We start from the raw sequence: 19397 nt of genomic DNA on the forward strand, positions 1-19397 counted from the left end.
TCACAAGCAGCTATTTTTTTAAAAAAAAAAGTAAAGAAAGAAACAACAAACACCAAATATGAACAACAGGAATAAAAGTAGGTCTAGAGTTAGGTTTCTAGGTCAAGCTGTCCTCGGACCATCTCATTAAGGAACCTATCCAACACTAGTGTTCCATCTTGCTTGCTATTGGTCTGATATTTAAAAATAAGGCACATTACACTTGTAGGATTTCTACTAACTAGAAGTTGGTGTGCTCATTTTTTAGTTCATTGTAGGTTTTTCTTCATGGTTCCTTTTATAAATACGAGGCCTGGTCAATAGCATGATTGACATAGCTTTTATGATTCTGTCCAGTTGTCATGATGTCTGGGATGATTGCTAATGAAGATGAGCTGCATAAACTCCAGAACCCATCACCTCTTAAAGTTGGAGAGTCCCTAAATTGGACTCATACTCTAATGCCTATTTGTTATCATTCAGATGTATTCTTATTTTTTCCAAAACATGTCTTGAGTACTTACTACATTCTAAGTGTGTAGCAGGTCCTTGAGATACAGCAGTGAACAGTCTGTACCCAAGAGGCTTAGGAGGGAGACAAACAAGCAGTATAGCTTGGCAGGTGGTATGTGCTGTGTGGTAAAACAAAGCAGGGTTAGGAGGATGAGAAAGTAAGCATTGACCATGATGTGGCTATGTTGGAACCCTGTGGGTTGCTGGTGGGGTGGCTGGTGTAGCTGCTGTGGAGAACAGTATTTAAAAACGTTGAGAGAATCGCTGTAGGATCTGGTGCATATACTTACTGGTAGGTCTTTACCTAAGACATCTTGAATGCAGGGACTTGGAGCAATTATTTCTCTACCTATGTTGAAAACATTCTTTAATTCACAATAGCAAAGAGGTGAAAACAACCCAGTGTTTTTTGATGAATGAATAACAAAATATGATCTGTACATGCAATGGAATATTAATCAGTTCTGAAAAGCAGGAAATTCTAACACATGTTTTGACAAGGGTGACCCTTAAGTCATTAGGCTCATAGAGCAGATGTGTTGACTGGTGCTTTCTCCAGTTAAGAGGATGGGAACCCTTTGTTTAATGAGTACAGAGTTTAGTTTGGGAAAATGAAGAAGTTCTGGAAATGGATAATGGTGACAGGTGCAGCACTATAATAATGTGAATGTGCTACAGAATTGCATCACTGCTTCAAACAGGAAATTTCATGTTTTTAAAAAAGAGGGTGTTGGGTCTGGGAATGTGGCTTAGTGGTAGAGTGCTTGCCTAGCATGCATGAAGCCCTGGGTTCAATTACTCAGTACCACACAAACAGAAAGAGCTGGAAGTGGCGCTGTGGCTTAAGTGGTTACAGTGCTAGCCTTGAGCAAAAAGAAGCCAGGGACAGTGCTCAGGCCTTGAGTTCAAGCCCTAGGACTTGCCAAAAAAAAAAAAGTGTTACTGGAAGACTTAGGAAGGAGTTTGGAATCTAGAAAAGGCTATTTTTATATTAATACATATGTGTAATTATATATGCAAGTTTATATGTATGCTTGCAATCATGAACATCAGTGAAAACGCATAGTATCTTTTTGAGTTTGGCTTGCTTTGCTCAAAATGTGTTCTTCAGTTCCATCCATTTTCCTGTAAATGACACGACTTCAGTTTTCTTTATGTCTGTGTAATAGTACGTAGTGCATCTATGCTGTCTTCAGTACCCTTTCATCTGTTATTGGGCACCTAGGCCGATTCCATCATTTACTTATTGTGGGCAGTGCTGCAATAAACCGGGATGTGCAAGTGTCTCTCTGGTATATTGATTTACTCTCCTTTGGGTATATGCACAATAGTGGTATGGTGGGATCAGTAAGAGAAGTCTGCTTTTAGTTTTTTAAACACCAGCAGTGTGTGAGAGCTCCTCTTTCTTGATGGCTGCTGTTTGGACATTAGTGAGATGGAATCTTAGTGTGGTCTAGATGAATCATTTCCTTTGTATCTAAGGGTGTTGAATATTTCTTCATATTAGCCATTTCAGTTTCTCCTTCTGACAATTGTCTGTTTAGTTCACTTGCCCATTTGTTAACCGGATTGCTTGTTGTTCTGTTTGTTTTGGAGTTCTTTGTATATTCTAGATATGTATCCTTTATCTGCTGAATTAGCTGGGAAGAATTTTCTGCCATTGCCTGGGGTGTGTCCAGTTCTGGTAATAGTTTCTTTTGCTGTGCAGGAATTGTTTGATTTGAAGTCATCCCATTTGTCAATTCTTGCGTCTACCCTCTGGAGTTCTATTCAGATTTACCCATGCTTCGTAACTCCCAGGCTTCTCTCCACATTTTCCCTTGAGAGATTAAAAGTTTCAGGCCTGACTTTGAGCTTTTTGATCCAGAGTGACGGATGGATGTTCAGTTTTAGTTTCCTGAAGGTGGATACTCAGTTTAGGGGAGGCTTCGATGACGTTTGAGCAGACATCTGAAGGTTGAGCCAGCCACGTTGATAGCAGCAGGAGGAGATATTCCAAAAAGTCTTGAGCAGCAAGTGCGAAGATCCTGAGTGAGGAGTAGGGGGGACATGCCAGTGGCAGTGGGGCTCCAGCTGGGGAGGCTGAAGTTGGAGAGGGAGTGGCGGAGGCAGAATGCAGGTTGGCAGTGATTTCCTCCAGGATTTCTCTGACAGAATCCTCAGTGTGGCTTCAGAATCACTGAACCTTTCAGAAGAGACCTTGAGGCTGGAAGACCACGTACCAGTTGGAAACTGAGCCAGAAGGGAAAAACCCTAGGATTCTAGACTGTCTGCTCCATCACATGATTTACCTGGGGTTGAGATTCCCTGAAGTAGGAAAGGAATCTTCTTCAGTGACAGGGAAAACCAACATTTGCTTTGTACAGAGCCCCTTGGTGATCCCGAGAGTTCACCAGCTTTCTGCACCCCTATGCCACCTCGCCATTTCCCTCCTACTTCAGGAGTGTAATCAGCAGTTCCCCCGGATCCCTGAGGTGGGTGGTGCCTTAGATGTGTAAGCCTAAAACAGTCCTCCAGTCGTGTTGCTGATGCCTGTGATGTACGATTTCCTTATAGTTAAGCCACTGGGAGCTGAGGATAAGCAAGCCACCCAAAGTCAGCCCCAGCCATCTGCGCTCAGGGCTCCCGGCTTTGGAGTCTGCACTCCTGTGTGAGGATTCTGTGTGTATCTAAGTTCCATGGAAGGGGACTTGTAGCAGTTGATCGTCCCTTGCACTCAGAGCATCCTGAGTACATTTTCTTGTTAATAAGACAATCTGTATTTTCGTTTTTTCCAAGGTGTCTGTCCCTTTGGCAGGATTTCACACGAGTGACAATACATTTGGGATTACCGGGGTAGAAAATGTTCAGCCTTAGCTTTCAGAGCCAGCACAGACTCCAACTTCTCTCATTTAGTTTATTCTGTATTTTTAGGAAAACTGAATGGAAATCAACCCTGCTCACCTGTTAGCAATTTGATCACAGAGGTGCAATTGAGCAGTCATCTTCTTATGGTATAGCATTTGTTCAGAGGAAATAATCCTGTGAGATCGATAGAGGTGCAGGTACTTAAAAAGATCCAGGAAATACTCATGCATATGCAAAATGGGTATAAATAAATGGGTATAATAACCCACCATTGTATTAATTCACCTACCTTCTGACTTCAGCCATGATCTTGGCTAATCTTCTCTCCTTTGTTTCCTTATACTCTTCTGCAGTCTCAGATTTTGGAAGTGTGTACGAAACATACAAGTTCAGTATTTTAGAATGCATCCTTATGAGTGGAAATCTTTTCTTTTTGTGCTGGTCCTGGGGCTTAACCTCAGGGCCTACACACTGTTCCTGAGCTTTTGTGAACTCAAGGCGAGTGCTCTACCACTTGAGCCACAGCCCCACTTCCAGCTTTTTGCTGGCTAATTGGAGATAAGAGTTTCACAGATTTTCCTGCTTGAGCTGGCTTTGGACCACAATCCTCTCAGTCTTCTGAGTAGAATTATAGGCGAGTCACTGGTGCCCATGCTTTTTCTTTTTAACTGTACTGGGTTTGAACTTGATGCTCTACTACTTGAGCCATACTCCCAGCCTTAGATTGGGATTTTTCACATAGAGCTAGAAATGTGTAAAAGCTTAAAGCTCCTGGGGTTCCCCACATTGGGGTTCTCCAATGTGACCAGGCCTACCTGAGATACAGTGAAATGTCAAAGCAAAAATTTTGAGTCTGTGCTCATTCTTCCTTGGGATATACGCATATGCACACACACACACACACACACACACACACACACGGGATTTATATAACCACCAGTTTGAATTAGTCTCTAAGTTAATTAGGTGTGTCACAAGTGTTTGATGCCTTTTTTTTTTTTTTAAAAACACATTTTATTTTCTTTGCAGGGCTTTGAACTCAGGACTTTCTGCTTGCTCACCTTACTTTCTTGCCTAGTATTCTACCAATTGAGCTATATCTCCAGCTTGGCTTTTTGCTGGTTGTTTTGGAGATGGAACCTTGAGGACATTTTTGCCAGAGCTGAGTTTGAACCAAGATCCTCTGGATCTCAGCCTACTGAGTAGCTTAGGGTTCCTGGCATGAGCCATTGGCACCTGGCGTACACATCTTTCTCCATGTGTTTTATCAGTGTGGTTGAAAAAAACTGGATGATATATTTCCTTCTAGTTTGGACTTTGCAGACCACATCAGCGTAGCTTACCATGTTCCTTTGTCCCCTGTATTTATCATAATTTGGTAGTTAGACATAGAAGCTTGGTCCAATTAGAAGTTTTTTAAAATTTATTTTTAACTAAGTCTACTCTGTGAATTTTCAAGTGAGTGTGTCAATTAAAAGATGTCTGGCATGTCTTGTGTTGTTATTGACCACTGGTGCTCACTGCCTCTAATAGTGCTGGCTTTTCCTTCATTTATTGTTGGAAGTACTTTTTTTTTGTACTGATCCTGGGGCTTGACCTCAGAGCCTGGGCAGTGTCTCTGAGCTTTTGTACTCAAGGTTAGTGCTCTTAACACTTTGAGCCACAGTGTCATTTCCTGCCTTTTGGTAGTTAATTGGAGATAAGAGTTTTTGTACACTTTCCTGCCCTGGTTGGCTTTTAACCATGATCTTCAGCTCTCAGTCTCCTGAGTAGCTGGGATTACAGGCATGAGCCACTGGAGCCATTGGAGAAGTTTCTTCCATTTAGTTCTTGGTTACTCTGGGTACAATTCACAGGGGAAAGGAAGGATCGGTGCTGAATCCCTGTGGGTTTACCAGATTTATTTTTAAGGCTTGGAAGTGATTGATGGATGGATGAATAGATATACAGTCTCTATATGTTGCTCAGGCTTGTCACCAACTCCCTGGTTCAAGTGATCCTTGTGCCTCAGCCTCCCAAGCAACGTTTAAACTAGTAAGTTGAGCGTTTTCAAGTAGGTTCTCTGTCTATGGTCATCAATTGGGGGACACTTGGCAATGCCTGGGGACCTTAAGGTTGTCACAAAAAGTCCTACAAGTGTTAGTGGCATTGGATAGTTATTGGCAGGGGAGCTCTTTGTCCATCTTTCATCAGTGACAGATTATTCATGTTAGTCCCTGACCCTTACTGGGGTTTGAACTCAGGGCTTCTCTCTTCTTGGGTTGCTTACTCAGTTAATGCTCTACCACTTGAACCATTCCCTCAATCTAGTTTTTTTTTTTGCCAGTCCTGGGTCTTGAACTCAGGGCCTGAGCACTGTCCCTGGCTTTTTTTTTTTGGCTCAAGGCTAGCACTCTGCCACTTGAGCCACAGTGCCACTTCTGGCCGTTTTCTATATATGTGGTGCTGGGGAATTGAACCCAGGGCTTTATGTATGCGAGGCAAGCACTCTTGACACTAGGCCATATTCCCAGCCCCTCAATCTAGTTTTTTTAAATTTATTTTGGAGATGGAATCTAACGGACTTTTCTGCCTGGTCTGGCTTTGAATGGTGATCCTCTGGATCTTGGCCTCCTGCGTAGGTAGGTCTGCAGGTGTGAGCTATGGGCCAGCTCTAGTCTACTGTATGTATGTATGTACGTACGTACGTATGTATGTATGTATGTATTTTGTTGGTCATGTGGCTTGAACTCGGGGCCTGGGCACTGTCCCTGAGCTTTTGCCCTCAAGGCTAATGCTCTACCACATTGAGCCACAGTGCTACTTCTGGTTTTCTAAAGGTTAACTGGAGCTAAGTGTCTCTTGGACTTTCCTACCCCTGCTGGCTTTGAACTGCTCTTCTCAGATCTCAGCCTCCTGAGTAGCTAGTATTACACACGTGAGCCACCAGCACTCAGCTTCGTCTAATTTTTTTAATAGAGACATTGTTTGCTCAGGGCTTTCTCTCACCTGTTACCACTGACCTTTGTACTTCCCCAGCAGCCCCAGCCTTCTCTTTTTCAGTAAATGGAGAAGTTGGCTAAACCACTAAGTCCAGATGACAGTAAATAGCTCTGGCAGAATTGATTCTATCTGATAAAAATAAAATAATGAGGACTTCATGCTTAATGTGGGACTGCTTTTATTGGCTGTTTGCATAGAGATAAAAAGACCGCAAGCTACCTGTAGAACATACTGGAGTTGTGAAATCACTCAGAGTAGCTGCATGATAGCAGCTACTATGAGGAATTGGTGCTTTATAATGTATCAGAGCCCTTATCAGCAGAACTATAGGCAACTTGGTGGAACTCATCAGTAACTTGGTTACTCAGAAATATGAATGGCTGAAAAGATCATCAGTGTCCGTGTTCCTTGGTAATCATTTGCCTCTGAAGGAGGAGCTTTATTTGGGAAGTCATTTTATTTTGCAAAAATACCTTTAAAAAAAAGCAACCTAGGTACATACTTCTGAACAGGACAGCTGATGTAACCCCCAGGCTTAGGGATGTTGCATGTGTGTGTTTCCATGTTTTGCCTCTTGTATATTCCCCGACCCTCTCTGTACCCCTCTTGCCAAATCCTTCTGTCCTTAGGGCTCCAACTCAAGTGTTTTCCCCTTTGAGAAGCTTTTCCTGATTCTTGAAAACACTTCTGTCATTTGAAACTCCATGCACCAATCCTCCCTCCCTCCCTCCCTCTCTCCCTCCCTTTCAACTGTTTCAGTTTTAACCCATAGAGTACCAAGCACATAAGAAGTTGTCCTAAAATATTGCTCTAGTAACTCATACACACACTCTATCTTAGAAAGAAATTCATACACACACTCGTATCTTAGAAAGTACAGGCTGCTTCTCAGAAGACTCATACTTTTTCTTTCCCTCTGACAGTCCAGTTGTGTGCGTGTGCACGCGCGTGTGGGCATGCTGCTATGGAGGCTTGAACTCAGGGGCTGAACACTTCACTCGAGCTTTTTTGAGCCTCAGCTCTAATTCTAGCCTTTTGCTGGTTCATTGGAGACAAGAATGTCTGACTGACTTTCCTGCCCTGACTGCCTACGAGCCATAGTCCTCAGATCTCAGTTTAGGATTACAGGTGTGAGCCACTGGTACCCAGCAGATTAAACATTTCTTTTTCTTTTTTGCTGGTCTGGGGACTTGAACTCAGAGACTGGGTGCTGTCTCGGAGCTTCTTTACTTAAACCTAGCACTCTACCACCTGAGCCACAGCTCTACTTCTGGCTTTTTGGTTGTTAGTTGGAGATGAGTTGGACTTTCCTGCCTGGGACTGCTGGCTTCAAACTATGATCCTCAGATTTCAGCCTCCTGATTGGCTAGGATTATAGGCGTGAGCTACCTGCACCCAGCAGGATCAGCATTCCTTGAGTTGGCTCTTTTAGAGCAAAGTGTAGCATGAGGACCACGTACCAATGTATTAAGCTGCTCTTTTAGATGGCCTTTGAGATGCTGCTCTGTCCAGAAGACATGCATCTTGGGAGGTGGTTAACATTAATTAAGGGGAGTAAAAGTAAGAATATAGTAGCAAAATGAAGTAGCTGTCAGGCAGTGCTGAAACTGCCCTGCTGACCACAGAATGGGGTCTCCCAGGTACCCAATGGCAACTGCTTCTTGGGTGCACACAAAGCATTGCACATCTGTGCGTGTTTCCTCTTCTGTAGACAACATACCAAAATTTAAAAAAACACAAAAAAACAAAATATCTGTTTTGGATCGTAGCCACCAAGTTGTATAATGACAAATCGTAGTTCAGTGGCTCTCAGCTGGGCGTGGGGGTGGGGTGGATGAGGGATAGGGGGAATTTGGCATGGTCAAGAAACATGTTGCTTGCAGTGGGGTGGGGTGCTGCCAACATGAAGTGGGCAGAGGCCGGGGCTGCTTTGTTTCTCCCACCACTCGATAGCATTGGGACGGAGCCCCCCATAAAGATCTACTTCTGCATGGCAGTAGTGCCAGGGCAGAACCCTGCCCTAGAATCTATTTCCTAGACTCAGGGAGGCTTGGCTCTCGGAGGATGTTGACTTAACTTGATTTGCTGGCTCTTCGTGGGGTAGGGTATGAAGGCAATGGGGTGTCCCTCTGTCTGGGGTGAACTTTTTAATAGAATAAGCATCCCCCCCACCCCCGCACTCTCTCAAGTGCTCTTGGACCCCATGGTCTTGCTTTAGCTACTAATCCACCATGTAACCTCCAGGAAATCACTGGAGCTCTGTCAAGTTGGTCAGTCGGTCAGTTTTTCCACCTGTAAAATGCAAAATTTGGGCTAAATGCTCATTTTACAGGCCAAACCTCAAGTCCTCTGGCTAATCTTAAGCATTTGGTTGGCTTCTCTTACTTTGATCTTGAGGTGACATAAGAGCAGATGTCAGTATTGGTATCTTGTTTTGAGGAACAACTTGTAGGGATCTGTTTAAAGAATAGACTTTCAGAGATCTGAAGGCAGGTAGATATGTGTTTGTGTGTGTGTGTATGTATGTATGTATGTGTCTGTCTGTGTTTGTATGTGAATGTGTGTGGTATAACGGGGGATATGTAAGTCAGAGAAGTTGCCCTGAACTTTGGATTCACGATGACTATTTCTTGAGATTGTCACAAGGGCCCTGCTTTACGTTGAAACTCCTAAGCTGGCGACTTCCTTTGGGACTGGCTGATGAAAACGAAAGCACCGTGTGATTTCCTTTGCTAGGGCGAGGAGTACAGCAGAGTGGGGGAACGCCAGGAGGCCTTGCTGGATCTCTGAGGATGGTCTGATCAGCAGCTAACAGACAGAGGGCTGGGAGGAGGCCCGTGTGTGACTGTGGGTGGGGGAAAAGGTGGCATGGTGTCTAGCTCCAAACGACTCACCTCATCCTCCTTTCACAACACAGCAGTCGTCCACTTTCTTTGCCTAAAGGAAGTTCCCAAATTAACCCCAGAGTGCCGAGGAACAGCAGCAGAGCCTGCTGCGAAGGAGCCCTCTTGCTTCCATTGGTCATCAAGGTGTTGGGTTTTCTCTGACTCATAGTTGCAGCCTCATTCCCACACATGCGCCTGGCTGGGGACACATGGAGGGAACCTGTGCTCTTCTGCTGGAGCTTCCTTGACTTCTTGCCAGGTGTGGATCACGTGTCCGTGATCGGCTCTTCCTTCTTTCTTCTAGGCAGTACTAGTCTCATGCTGTGGGAAGCTCTGTTGTTAACCTGCCCACTGGGAGCCGCCTGACCTAACAGTGAGATGATGCCTTTGTCTGCTGGTCTTTGACCACAGTTCTAAGGTGCCAGCTGCCTGGAGCCCTGTTGGATTGGCAGATGCCTATTTATGCCTAAGCCCTTTTCTGATTTTATCATCTTTTAAAGCAAACAGTCATCAAACTAATGCTGAAGGACTTTGGCAAGGAACTTGTATTTTTTAGGGGAATAGAGAGGCTGGATATGCAGAGAGAGAACAGAGGGGGCTGACAGAGTTTCATTGTCCTGAGTCTCAGTAGCAGAATAACCCCAAATGCCATTGTGCTTGGGGGCCGAGTGGCAAAGCTTGGTGACTGAAGGGAATACTCAGTGTCATCTGAATGGGATGTGGGGGTCCCGTCCCCACCCAGTGCTGCAGGAGGGGGGCTCTGTTTTATTAGGAATTATGGGGAGAACGTGTTGTTGGAGTTCTGCAGACCTGTTCAGGTAAATGGATGGCAGTGTGTCGTCATTTGGATTCGCGGGCTGGTAGAGTGACCCTCCAGCCCTGACAAGTTCCCAAAGAGTCACTTAGGAGAGGAGAAAAAGCAGAGCAGATTAGAAGGTAGAATAATAACAGCGGCCAGGAATGTTTTCCTCTACTCCACTTCCTGTGAGCTGTGTAAGCCTGTTATTTTCTTTCTCTCATTGGATCCTCAACACAGCTCCACCAGGAAGCCCCTCACTATCCCCATTTCACAGAGGAGGAAGTTGTGGGCCAAAAGTAAGTGATTTGATCTATCTGATCAGGGCTAGTGACTTCCTAACATAAAAGGCCCATGCGTAAAACCCAGCACCAGGGGGGAGGGGGTGATGGGGGGTGAGGAGGAGGCAAGGCAGATAGTTTGCTCTGGTGTGAAGTCTCCCTGGCTCTAGCTTCCCTCTTCTCTAAACTTCTCTTGTACTTTCTCCCTTGCTACAGACTTTGTGTGGCTGGCTTTTCTGTTCCCTGAACTTGCTGAGGTCTTTCCTGCCATAGGGCCTTTGTGTTCTGCCCCAAATATTCTACTGCCTGACTTGTTTTGTGTGTGTTTGCCTCTGTCCCGACTTCTTGCCTTAGCCTGAAAGTCTCCCTGGGGTGAAGTTAAGCCAAAGTTGTCACTCAGTCATATCACCCTAACACCCTTCCACCCTTTGAAGATGGTGCAGGAGATGGAACCCAGGGCCATTCTTGTGCCCGCTAGGGAAGTGCTCCACCACTGAGCCATAACCCCACATCAGAGCCCAGTACTAGCTACCCAGGCACTCACCATTTGAGCCACACACCTAACTCTTTTTGCTTTCATTATGTTTCAGGGTCTTCACTAGCCTCCCTTCCCCAGTCTGTGAGTCTTCTATTTATGTATCCCTTATAGCTGGGGTGAGATATGTGCACCATTGTATACAGATTTTTATGGGTTGAGATGGGATCTTGAGAACAGTTTGCCTAAGTTTGCAATTCTCCCAGTGGCCGCCTCCTGAGTGGCTAGGATTGCAAGTGTGAGCCACGGCCCAGCTTTCTAGCCTGGTTTGAATTTATTGTATTTACTTGCTTGATTTGCCTTGTTTTTAAAAATTATTATTACTGAATTTCTTTGTGCTGGTCCTGGAGCTTGAACTCAGGGCCTGAACACTTCCCCTGAGCTTATTTTTGTTCAAGGCTAGCACTTTACCACTTGAGCCACAGCCCCATTTCAGGATTTTTGGTGGTTAATTGGAGCTAAGAGTCTCACAGGCTTTCCTGTCCAAGCTGACTTTTGAACCATGATCCTCAGACCTCAGTCTCCTGAGTAGCTAAGATTATAGGCACAAGCCACCAAGGCCTAGTTTTATATTAGTGACACAGAGGAAATTTTAGTGTTAACATTTCCACACATGTTTATAGTATGTTCCAATCAATCTCACTCCTTCCATGTGTTCCCCTCCCTGCCTTATTTCACCCCTTTTTTTGGTGTTTTTGGTGTTGTCCGCTTGCCTTCACTAGAGAAATGCATCCTGAGGGTGGACTTTACCTGGTTTTGTCCTGTAGCCCTAGTGCCCACCATAGCGGTAGCACTTGGTGTAGATACCAAATAAATATAGTGAGTAACATTGAGTTTTACAGTTTCATATTGCCGTGGCCACTTTCAAAAGACCTGGCAGTTCAGTTGAGTTTTTTTTTTTTTTTTCATTTTGTCCAGTGTGTTTATACAGTGTGATTAAAATGAGCCCCATTTACACTAGGGAGCTGCTCTCAGCTTCAGATTTACGATGTCTCTTTCTGAGGTCATTGTAAGAAGGCCTTCCGTCACATTGAAACTTTGGAACTTTGGAGTTGGTGGCTTCCCCTGGGCCTGGCTAGAACAGCCAATCACTTACAACTAGTTTTTCAGTGTGTTGGGTACAGTGTAAGTCCTAAGCACATGGCGCCAGAGCGAGTCTCAAAGAAAAATTCAGAACAGTTTTTTTTTTTTGCCCCCAACCTTTTTAACTCCCAGGAGCTCTTTATATTTTGTAAAACCTGTTAAGGAACTCCTCCCCCAGTACCTTCATCCATTTGAGTTGTCCTTGTCTATGTCTGCCATATTAGAAATAACACTAAGATAATATTTAAAATGTTGAAAAAGTATTCATCCATATAGTAGCTTAGTTTTTTCTTTGTGTGTGTGTATATTTGTATTTGAGTAGCTGTACAAAGGAGTTGCCATTTAACAAAGCAGTTTATGACTGTAATATTTCTTGATCAATGTCATGCGTTTCCACATTCTCACCCATCCCTCTCTTACCCACCCATTCCTTCACTCTTCTTAATTTTGTAGGCTATACATTGAATTCTTGACTGATTTCCCCCTTCTTCTCTTCTTCATTTTAGTAGCTTACTTCCCCCCCCCCCCCCCCCCCCAGTCATGGAGCTTGAACTCAGGGCCTGAGTTTTGTCCCTGAGCTTTTTTTTTTTTTTTTGCTCAAGGATAGCATGCTACAGCTTGAGCCACAGCACCACTTCTGGCTGGCTTTGAACCTCCATCCTCAGCTCTCAGTCTCTTGAGCAGCTAGGATTACAGGCGTGAGCCACTGGAACTTACTTTGTAAAAATGAAAAACAATTGTGTTTGCCGAAACAAAAATATCAAGAAGAACCATTGTTTTTACTCACTCTTCTGCAAATCACTTGCAGGTCTGACTTCATGGACATTTCCTCCTGGTCATAGCAATGTCTCCATAGCAGTGTGTGCAAGGATGTTGGGAAGCCTTTGGAAAATTCTGCTGTCTGCACGTGTGAGGCTGAGCAGAAAGGCAGAGTGCCTGGGTGCTGTTAAGAAAATAGTTTTGCCCTGGAAGTTTTTCTCCAAGTCTCTTGGAGAGGCTGTGTTTCTCAGTGGAGCCCCCTCGAGAGCCATGGCTCCTGGCGTGGAGGCGCGATGGGATCTGTGAGTGTGGCACAGAGCAGTATAGAGAGGGGGACGTGGAAGGCCCCACGACTGGGTTGTTGCCTGGCTGTAAGTCTGAATATTGCATTCCAGCCTTCTGTTTGGAAGTAAATGCACAGCTATTTCTGCCACACACACAGTCGCCTCTCGGCTAAAGCTCCCTCTGAAGCACACAGGAGAACCAGGAACACATGGCACCTTCAGGAGTGCTTGTGTGGTATTCATCTTGTTTCAGTGAACAAGATGGTGCCAAGCTTGCAGCCAGGGGTGCTGCAGGGAGGAAGGGCCATTGAGATTGAGCGAGCACAGGTGTGTGTGTGTGTGTGTGTGTGTGTGTGTGTGTAGCTCCTTCACACATGCAACTTTTCCTGGTGGTAGAGTAAATGACATGTTCCTCTGCCAATCCTACTCTATTCTTCTCGTAGCTTCTGCCTCACATAGGGTTTGTCCTCTACCAAGGCCTTACGGCTCTTTGATTCAGTACAACTGAGGTTACAGGAATGAAGGCAGAAGCCAGCCAGCTGAAGTGTTTGCAGAGAGTGTCAGTGATGACAGCCCTAGAGGTCTGGAGAGGACCCTGGAGAGGACCCTGTGAGTGTCCGCGCTGATGCCTGGGAGATTTTCACTGTGAAGACAATTGGGTGGCGAAACACCCATGAGGACCTTCCTGTTGGGAACAAATGGTGCCCAGGGCTGCAGACACTGCAGGGAAGTGCTCCATATAAAGTCACACTATCATCTGCGCTTTGAGTTCTGGGTCCTGTGATTGCTTTGAGCGCTTTAGTCCTTGAACCATGCCTTTTTGGCTTTAGGTTACTTTTCATACAGGGTGTGGGTATTTTTGTCTAGCCCAGCCTTGGACTATAGTCCTCTCACCTGTCTCCTGAGTATCTGTAACTATTTGACATGTTCTCCCACTCCATTTCTACTCCCAGCCCCCTCCTTCGGGTTAACACAGGCTTGCCATTGTGGGTAAAATGGGCAGATCTGTGGTTTTGATTACTGATCCCCTCCCCGCTGGTCCTTATTGACAGGTGATGGGTACCTCAGGTAGCTTTTTGGTTAAGGAAAGTGTTCTAATTTAGTCTCAGTTTCAAGAGTTCTGAACTTTTAAATCCTGAATTGTGTGTAGGCACAAGTTAATTTTTTTTTAAGGAAGAGGAATATAATGTTATTTAAGTATGTGTGAGAGGAATAATAGATGGCAAGATTACAATAACTGAGTTTTCTGCCACAATCCAAGCATGAGGGGGAAAAAAAATTCTAAAACATTTCTTGAGATACTTCCAGTGAAATTAACTCAGTTCTTGTTTCAAGGGCTGTGGTTTGATCTGTTTCAACACCAGAGTGGAAGAGGTCCTAAATAATGGAATTACCATCCCTTTGAAGAGCTTCCCCAGCAGGGAACCTGGTTTTGATGGTGGAGGACTGGAGGACTGGGCAGGGAGGAGTTGTCGAGCTGGGACCCCAAGCGGCAATACCAGTATCAACAATCCCAGTGGCTGACCGATGATCTAAACATCTAGGAGCTTGTGCTTCAAGTGTTTTCCTACCATTGTGGCAGAGTCAGAAATGCATTTCAGGTTGGAGAAATACAAGTTCTGGGCTGTGGTGAGGGAAAACTTTGAAGCGGTCGGTCTTGTTCAGAAACATCAAAATGAGCCTATGGTGCAAATGTGGTATTCTGTCTAGCACTTGAGCTAGAGATAGGGAGGCCTGCCATCCTTCTGCTTACACAGAAGGAAGCAGAGTTAGGAGATGCTGTGTAAGTTGCTTAAGGACACATGGCAGGCAGTCCTGGAAACTGAATTTCCCTCTGGTCATCATCCCCAAGCTGATTTGGACCCTGGAGGAGAGAGTCACTGGAACTGAAAGTGAGAGTCTTTCTAGGGATGAAATGTTCCTCTCTTTCTCATAGAAATCTGCAGGAAAGGGCCTTGATCCAACAGTATGGACTTGGAGTTGGGACACTGTAGAAAACAGTCACCTAAAGCAGTACCCTCTCATGCAGGCTGTAGATAGGGCAGTTTACAGTATCATTACACCCGTGCCCTGGGTGCAGTAGGGAAGAAGACAATGGTGTTAGACTCTTGAGGTGGGTGAAAGGGCAGCAGGGGAGGCGTGTACAAAGGCCCAGGAGTAGAAAGGTATGCAGCTTGTTTGGGGGAGACTAGAATATAGAGGGTGGGAGGAAGAGCAAAGAGAGTATTTTCTCAATGGAACAACTAAGTGACATAGACACCCTAAAGTAACATATATACTTACCATTACAGTACTCTGCTGGCTTTTCGTACAGGAGATCCTTTCCTTTATGGAGTGTGAGGTTTGAAACCCTAGGGTTCTAGCATTCCACTTTATCATTCACTGGAGAGTAATAAAACTAGTTAGCAGTAGCCAGGTGTGGTGGCACAGGGCTGGAATCCTAGCATGAACCTGCTACAGAGCTGAATAAATAAATAAGTAAGCAAACAAAACATCAGTGAGCAGTGCCAGTGTGCTATGCGCGGTAGCAGGCGCTGGGCAAGCATCATCTTCTTGAAGGGAGAATATCCCCATTGTGCACGTGAAGACACAGAGGTGGATAGGTGGACGCTCCCAGGCCCCAAGCGGAGCTGTGAGGCTGACCACCCACCCGGCCTGTGTCCTGTGTGTCACACTGTTTGCCAGTCCCAAGGCCTCCATGTCCCAGTAGTGTTTGAAGCGTCACAGCTAAGCAGTTGCAGCTCTGTAGCCAGCTGTTTTTCTCACAGTGGTCCCCAGCCATTTTGTCGGTGTCACCCAGGCCCTGAGCTAGCTCAGCTGCTGGGAGCTCACAAGCACAAATGGCCCCTGATCAGATAACCAGGCAGGCTCTCCCACCCTGCTTCTCAACAACAGGAAGTCTTCCAGAAGATTACTGCAGGCCTGCTTCCCACCTCTTCCCTCTCCAGCGGGGAAGCCTGTTGTCCCACCTTCCCGCCTGTGTTTTCCTTTCTGGACATCACTGATAATTGCTCCAGGGCCTCTCCTCCCCCATCTCATTAAAGGTAGGCCTGCTAGGAAGACCTCCTACGGTTTCCAGCTGGACCCCGAGGCCATCTTCCTGGTCCTCTGTGAGGAGAATTGCTGTCCAGTGCTGCTCCCAGGGAAGAACTCGTCCTAGCTCCCTTTTGGGTTGTTGTGTAATTGGGACCCCTGGTAGATTGCCCAGTCAAGAATCATTAATTGCAGTATGTGTCCTGGGCTATGTTTTCAAGGGGGAAATGTCAAATGTGGCTAAAGGTTACTTGTTCAATTATCTTGTCTACTTAATAAGTATACTGGTGAAAAGGGAAGATGCTTCTTTTCTTTTTGTTCCCTCCTGACTTATAAAAGTGTTCCACATCTATGGTAGAAAAACTAGGAAATAGAATTGCCCATAAAGAAAAAAAGATCAGTTCTTTCTCCATTACCTTACCACCCAGAGAATAAGGATGGCTAAAGGTTTAGTCTGTGTTCCAGTCTTGATGAACAGCACCACTTAAGAATCAGAGAGGCCTGACCAACTGTGACTCTGGCCATCCAGCTTTGCTGATTGTCTCTGACTTGCTTCAACATCTTAACTTCTTTCTACCTCAGGTTCTCCAACAATATAATGGGAACACTGGTATTACCTATCTCATGGTGTGGTCTTGAGGATTTGGAAAGGAGAATATTTATGTAGCTTTTAGCACAGGGGTGGTGGGCATGGCAGTGCTTGGCAGATGTTAGCCATTAAGTTTGAGAAAGGAAGGGTACAGAATATTTGCTGTAGAAATGCAGTGTCCATGTGGCTGTCAGAACTGTGAGCTATGGGCAGCATTGGTTATGTCATGTTTGCCATTCCAGAACACTGGCTTGTGTCTGCTGCTTAAGGGCCTGGAACCTTAACGGATTGTTTTCCTTGCAGGAAAGGCTTGGAACCTTTTAGTAAGGTGATGCGGATTCAAAGACAGCAGCACATCGCTGTTTCCTGGCTTGGCTTCAGCTGGAGCTGCATGCCCATTGGAAGGGCAAGGCAAAAAGGGAGAGTGTGACTTTGACCCAGCTCTAGTCTTCTTGCCTAAGCACCCAGCAGAGAGCACTTGCCTGGCTACCCATGCACAAGGCTCTGAGTTCCATCCCTAGCATCACCCCCCAAGTAGTCTCAGAATATGCTGACTTTCTGGCCCTTTATGATAAAGCATAAATACAATTTTAAGTGTAAGTTCGTGGGTTGGAGTTGTGATTCAGTAGTGCAACACTTGCCTTGCAAGTGCAAGGCCTTGAGTTCAAACCCTAGTACTGCCAATAAAAAACAAGCAACTGCTAATGAAGGAAACATTGTGTGTTCCCCCCCCCCCCCGGGTGTTTTCCATTGGTACCACCTCTGTGGCTCTGGATGGTATTTGAAGCATTGGTTTGCCTTCCAGTATAAAAGCATCCATAGAGGACATGGCACAGTGACTAACAGGATCCCAGTGAGCAGTGCCTGGCATACTGTCCCTCTGTCCTTTATCCCTGTGCTTTCCCCCCAAGTGCAGAGATGTGGGCTCTTTCATTTATTCCATGCTCTCAGTTGCCATTTCCCTCTGCATCTCTTGTGCAGTGCTGTGTTGTTGGGGGCAGGGATGGGCTTTTCCCTGTAGCTTCTCACAGGTGGGGAGCTGAGCTTCTATAAGGGTTCACTTTCTGCCATTGGCATTCCTACTAACGGAGGAGAATGTTTCCTGTAGCTTCCTGCTCATCCTTGTTCCCTAGTTCTTCCTAAAAACAAAACAACAACAACAAAAAACTTGGCACTCAGAGAGCAGGTGAAGAGGAGAATACTTTGATCACACCCAACAGCTCCTGTGTCCCTGAGGAGTGCCGTGTTTTCTGGGGTAGAACCTGGATGAGGAGCCAGGAAAGGTGTTTAAGGGAGTCTGCCCTGAGGCGGTGACTATACTGGAGAATTAGCAGCTGCCCAGCCCAGGCTCAGGCTTCCTACATAGCTGAGTTTGTTTTTGAAATGTCAGTTTAGCTTTATGCAATTGGCTCCCATTCTTCAATATTTATGGCCCTGATGAAAGCTGTTTTTATGAATCATTTCAATATTTTTGTTGATATTTGTATGTGCTTGTGTTTAATGATTTCTGGGCTGTGCAGAGATTTCCCTAGTTGTAGGAGTATTTTGTGGGACTGCCTCAGGCTCTCAGTACCTGGCCCAGAGAACCTTATTATTCTTACCGGATGTGGAAGGGTTTGGGGCCAGATGCTGGCTGAGGACCTTTCTGCCCCCATAAGTGTTTCTCGGTGAAGAATGAGAAGGAAAATAATTTAAGGAGTATTTGGGTAAAGTGTGTATCATTGCTGAATGTTTAAAAGGCCGCTAGGGTTCTGTGGCATTTAGTACCAGGTTTCCTTTTTACTAATGTCATTCTGTTGCTTTGCTACCTCAGTCCAAGCTCCATGGCTTTGCCAGATCAAGTTTTCTACCAGGTGTTTCCTTCTGACTTAACGTTCCCCGAGGCAAATTGAATATGTTAATGTTTCATAAGTCAGACTTTCCAACTCCTTTATCACGGCAGAGGTCTTGGCTTAGTTCCCTGCAGTCATTACAGTCACTGTGTATTATTTAAGGTCCTCAACTTGGGGAATCTTATTCAGGCATGGTTTTGTTAGAGACAAATGTTATTGTGGTTGGAATATCCTGAAATTAAATAACACACTGGAAAAGATGTTGCATATGCTCTCCTTGGGCTCATGGGATTGCTTGCCTGTCAGACTTCTATTTAAATTTAACTTCCAAGTAAGGCACTTTGAAAAATTAAGCTGAGCCAACTCTTGGTGAAAAAAAAATTTTTTTTCCCTCTGCTGAGCATTTCTTTTCTAATAGTATTGCATATTTTACTTTGTCTAGGATTTTCAAGGAAGACATGTCTGACAAAATGTCTAGTTTCCTGCATATTGGAGACATTTGTTCTCTGTACGCGGAGGGATCAACCAATGGATTCATCAGCACCTTGGGGTAAGAGCACCTGACTTCTCTCCTGTGGCAGGATTTGTAACAGACTCTGTCACATGTGCTGTAAAAGGGTGATTTGTGTGTATGTCTCTGTGTGTGTGTGTGCGCGCACGAGTCCTAGAGCTTTCACTCAGGGACCAGGCACTGTCTCTGGGCTACTTTAGTTTAAGTCTGGCGCTCCACCACTTGAGCCACAGCTTCACTGCCAGCTGTTTTGATGGTTAATTGAAGCTAAGAGTTCCACAGACTTTCCTGCCGGGTTGGCTTCCAACTATGATCCTCAGACCCCAGCCTCCTGAGTAGCTAAATTGCAGAGTACACTGGAAAGTTTCATACTGCACACGTCTGTGTGTTTATTTGATTATATTCCCTTCAGTCATTTTTTCAGAGGAGTAAATACATGCCACCATACATACACCTCCTTCAGTAGTTCCTTCTGCTCTTGCCCCTAC

General features: G+C 45.2%; 1 protein-coding gene across 14 annotated transcripts in view; it reads left to right on the plus strand.

Annotated features, from left to right (window-relative positions):
- Itpr1 (inositol 1,4,5-trisphosphate receptor type 1) overlaps positions 1-19397 on the plus strand; it is a 292664-nt gene that overhangs the window by 3570 nt on the left and 269697 nt on the right. For all 14 annotated transcript variants that reach the window (XM_048356179.1, XM_048356178.1, XM_048356180.1 and 11 more), the window contains exon 3: positions 18841-18948. In XM_048356179.1, coding sequence (XP_048212136.1) covers positions 18857-18948 — 92 coding nt within the window. In that variant the 5' untranslated portion in view covers positions 18841-18856. The remainder of the gene's footprint in view (positions 1-18840; positions 18949-19397) is intronic.

This window comes from Perognathus longimembris, chromosome 10 (assembly GCF_023159225.1).
Source record: "Perognathus longimembris pacificus isolate PPM17 chromosome 10, ASM2315922v1, whole genome shotgun sequence".
Taxonomy (NCBI): domain Eukaryota; kingdom Metazoa; phylum Chordata; class Mammalia; order Rodentia; family Heteromyidae; genus Perognathus; species Perognathus longimembris.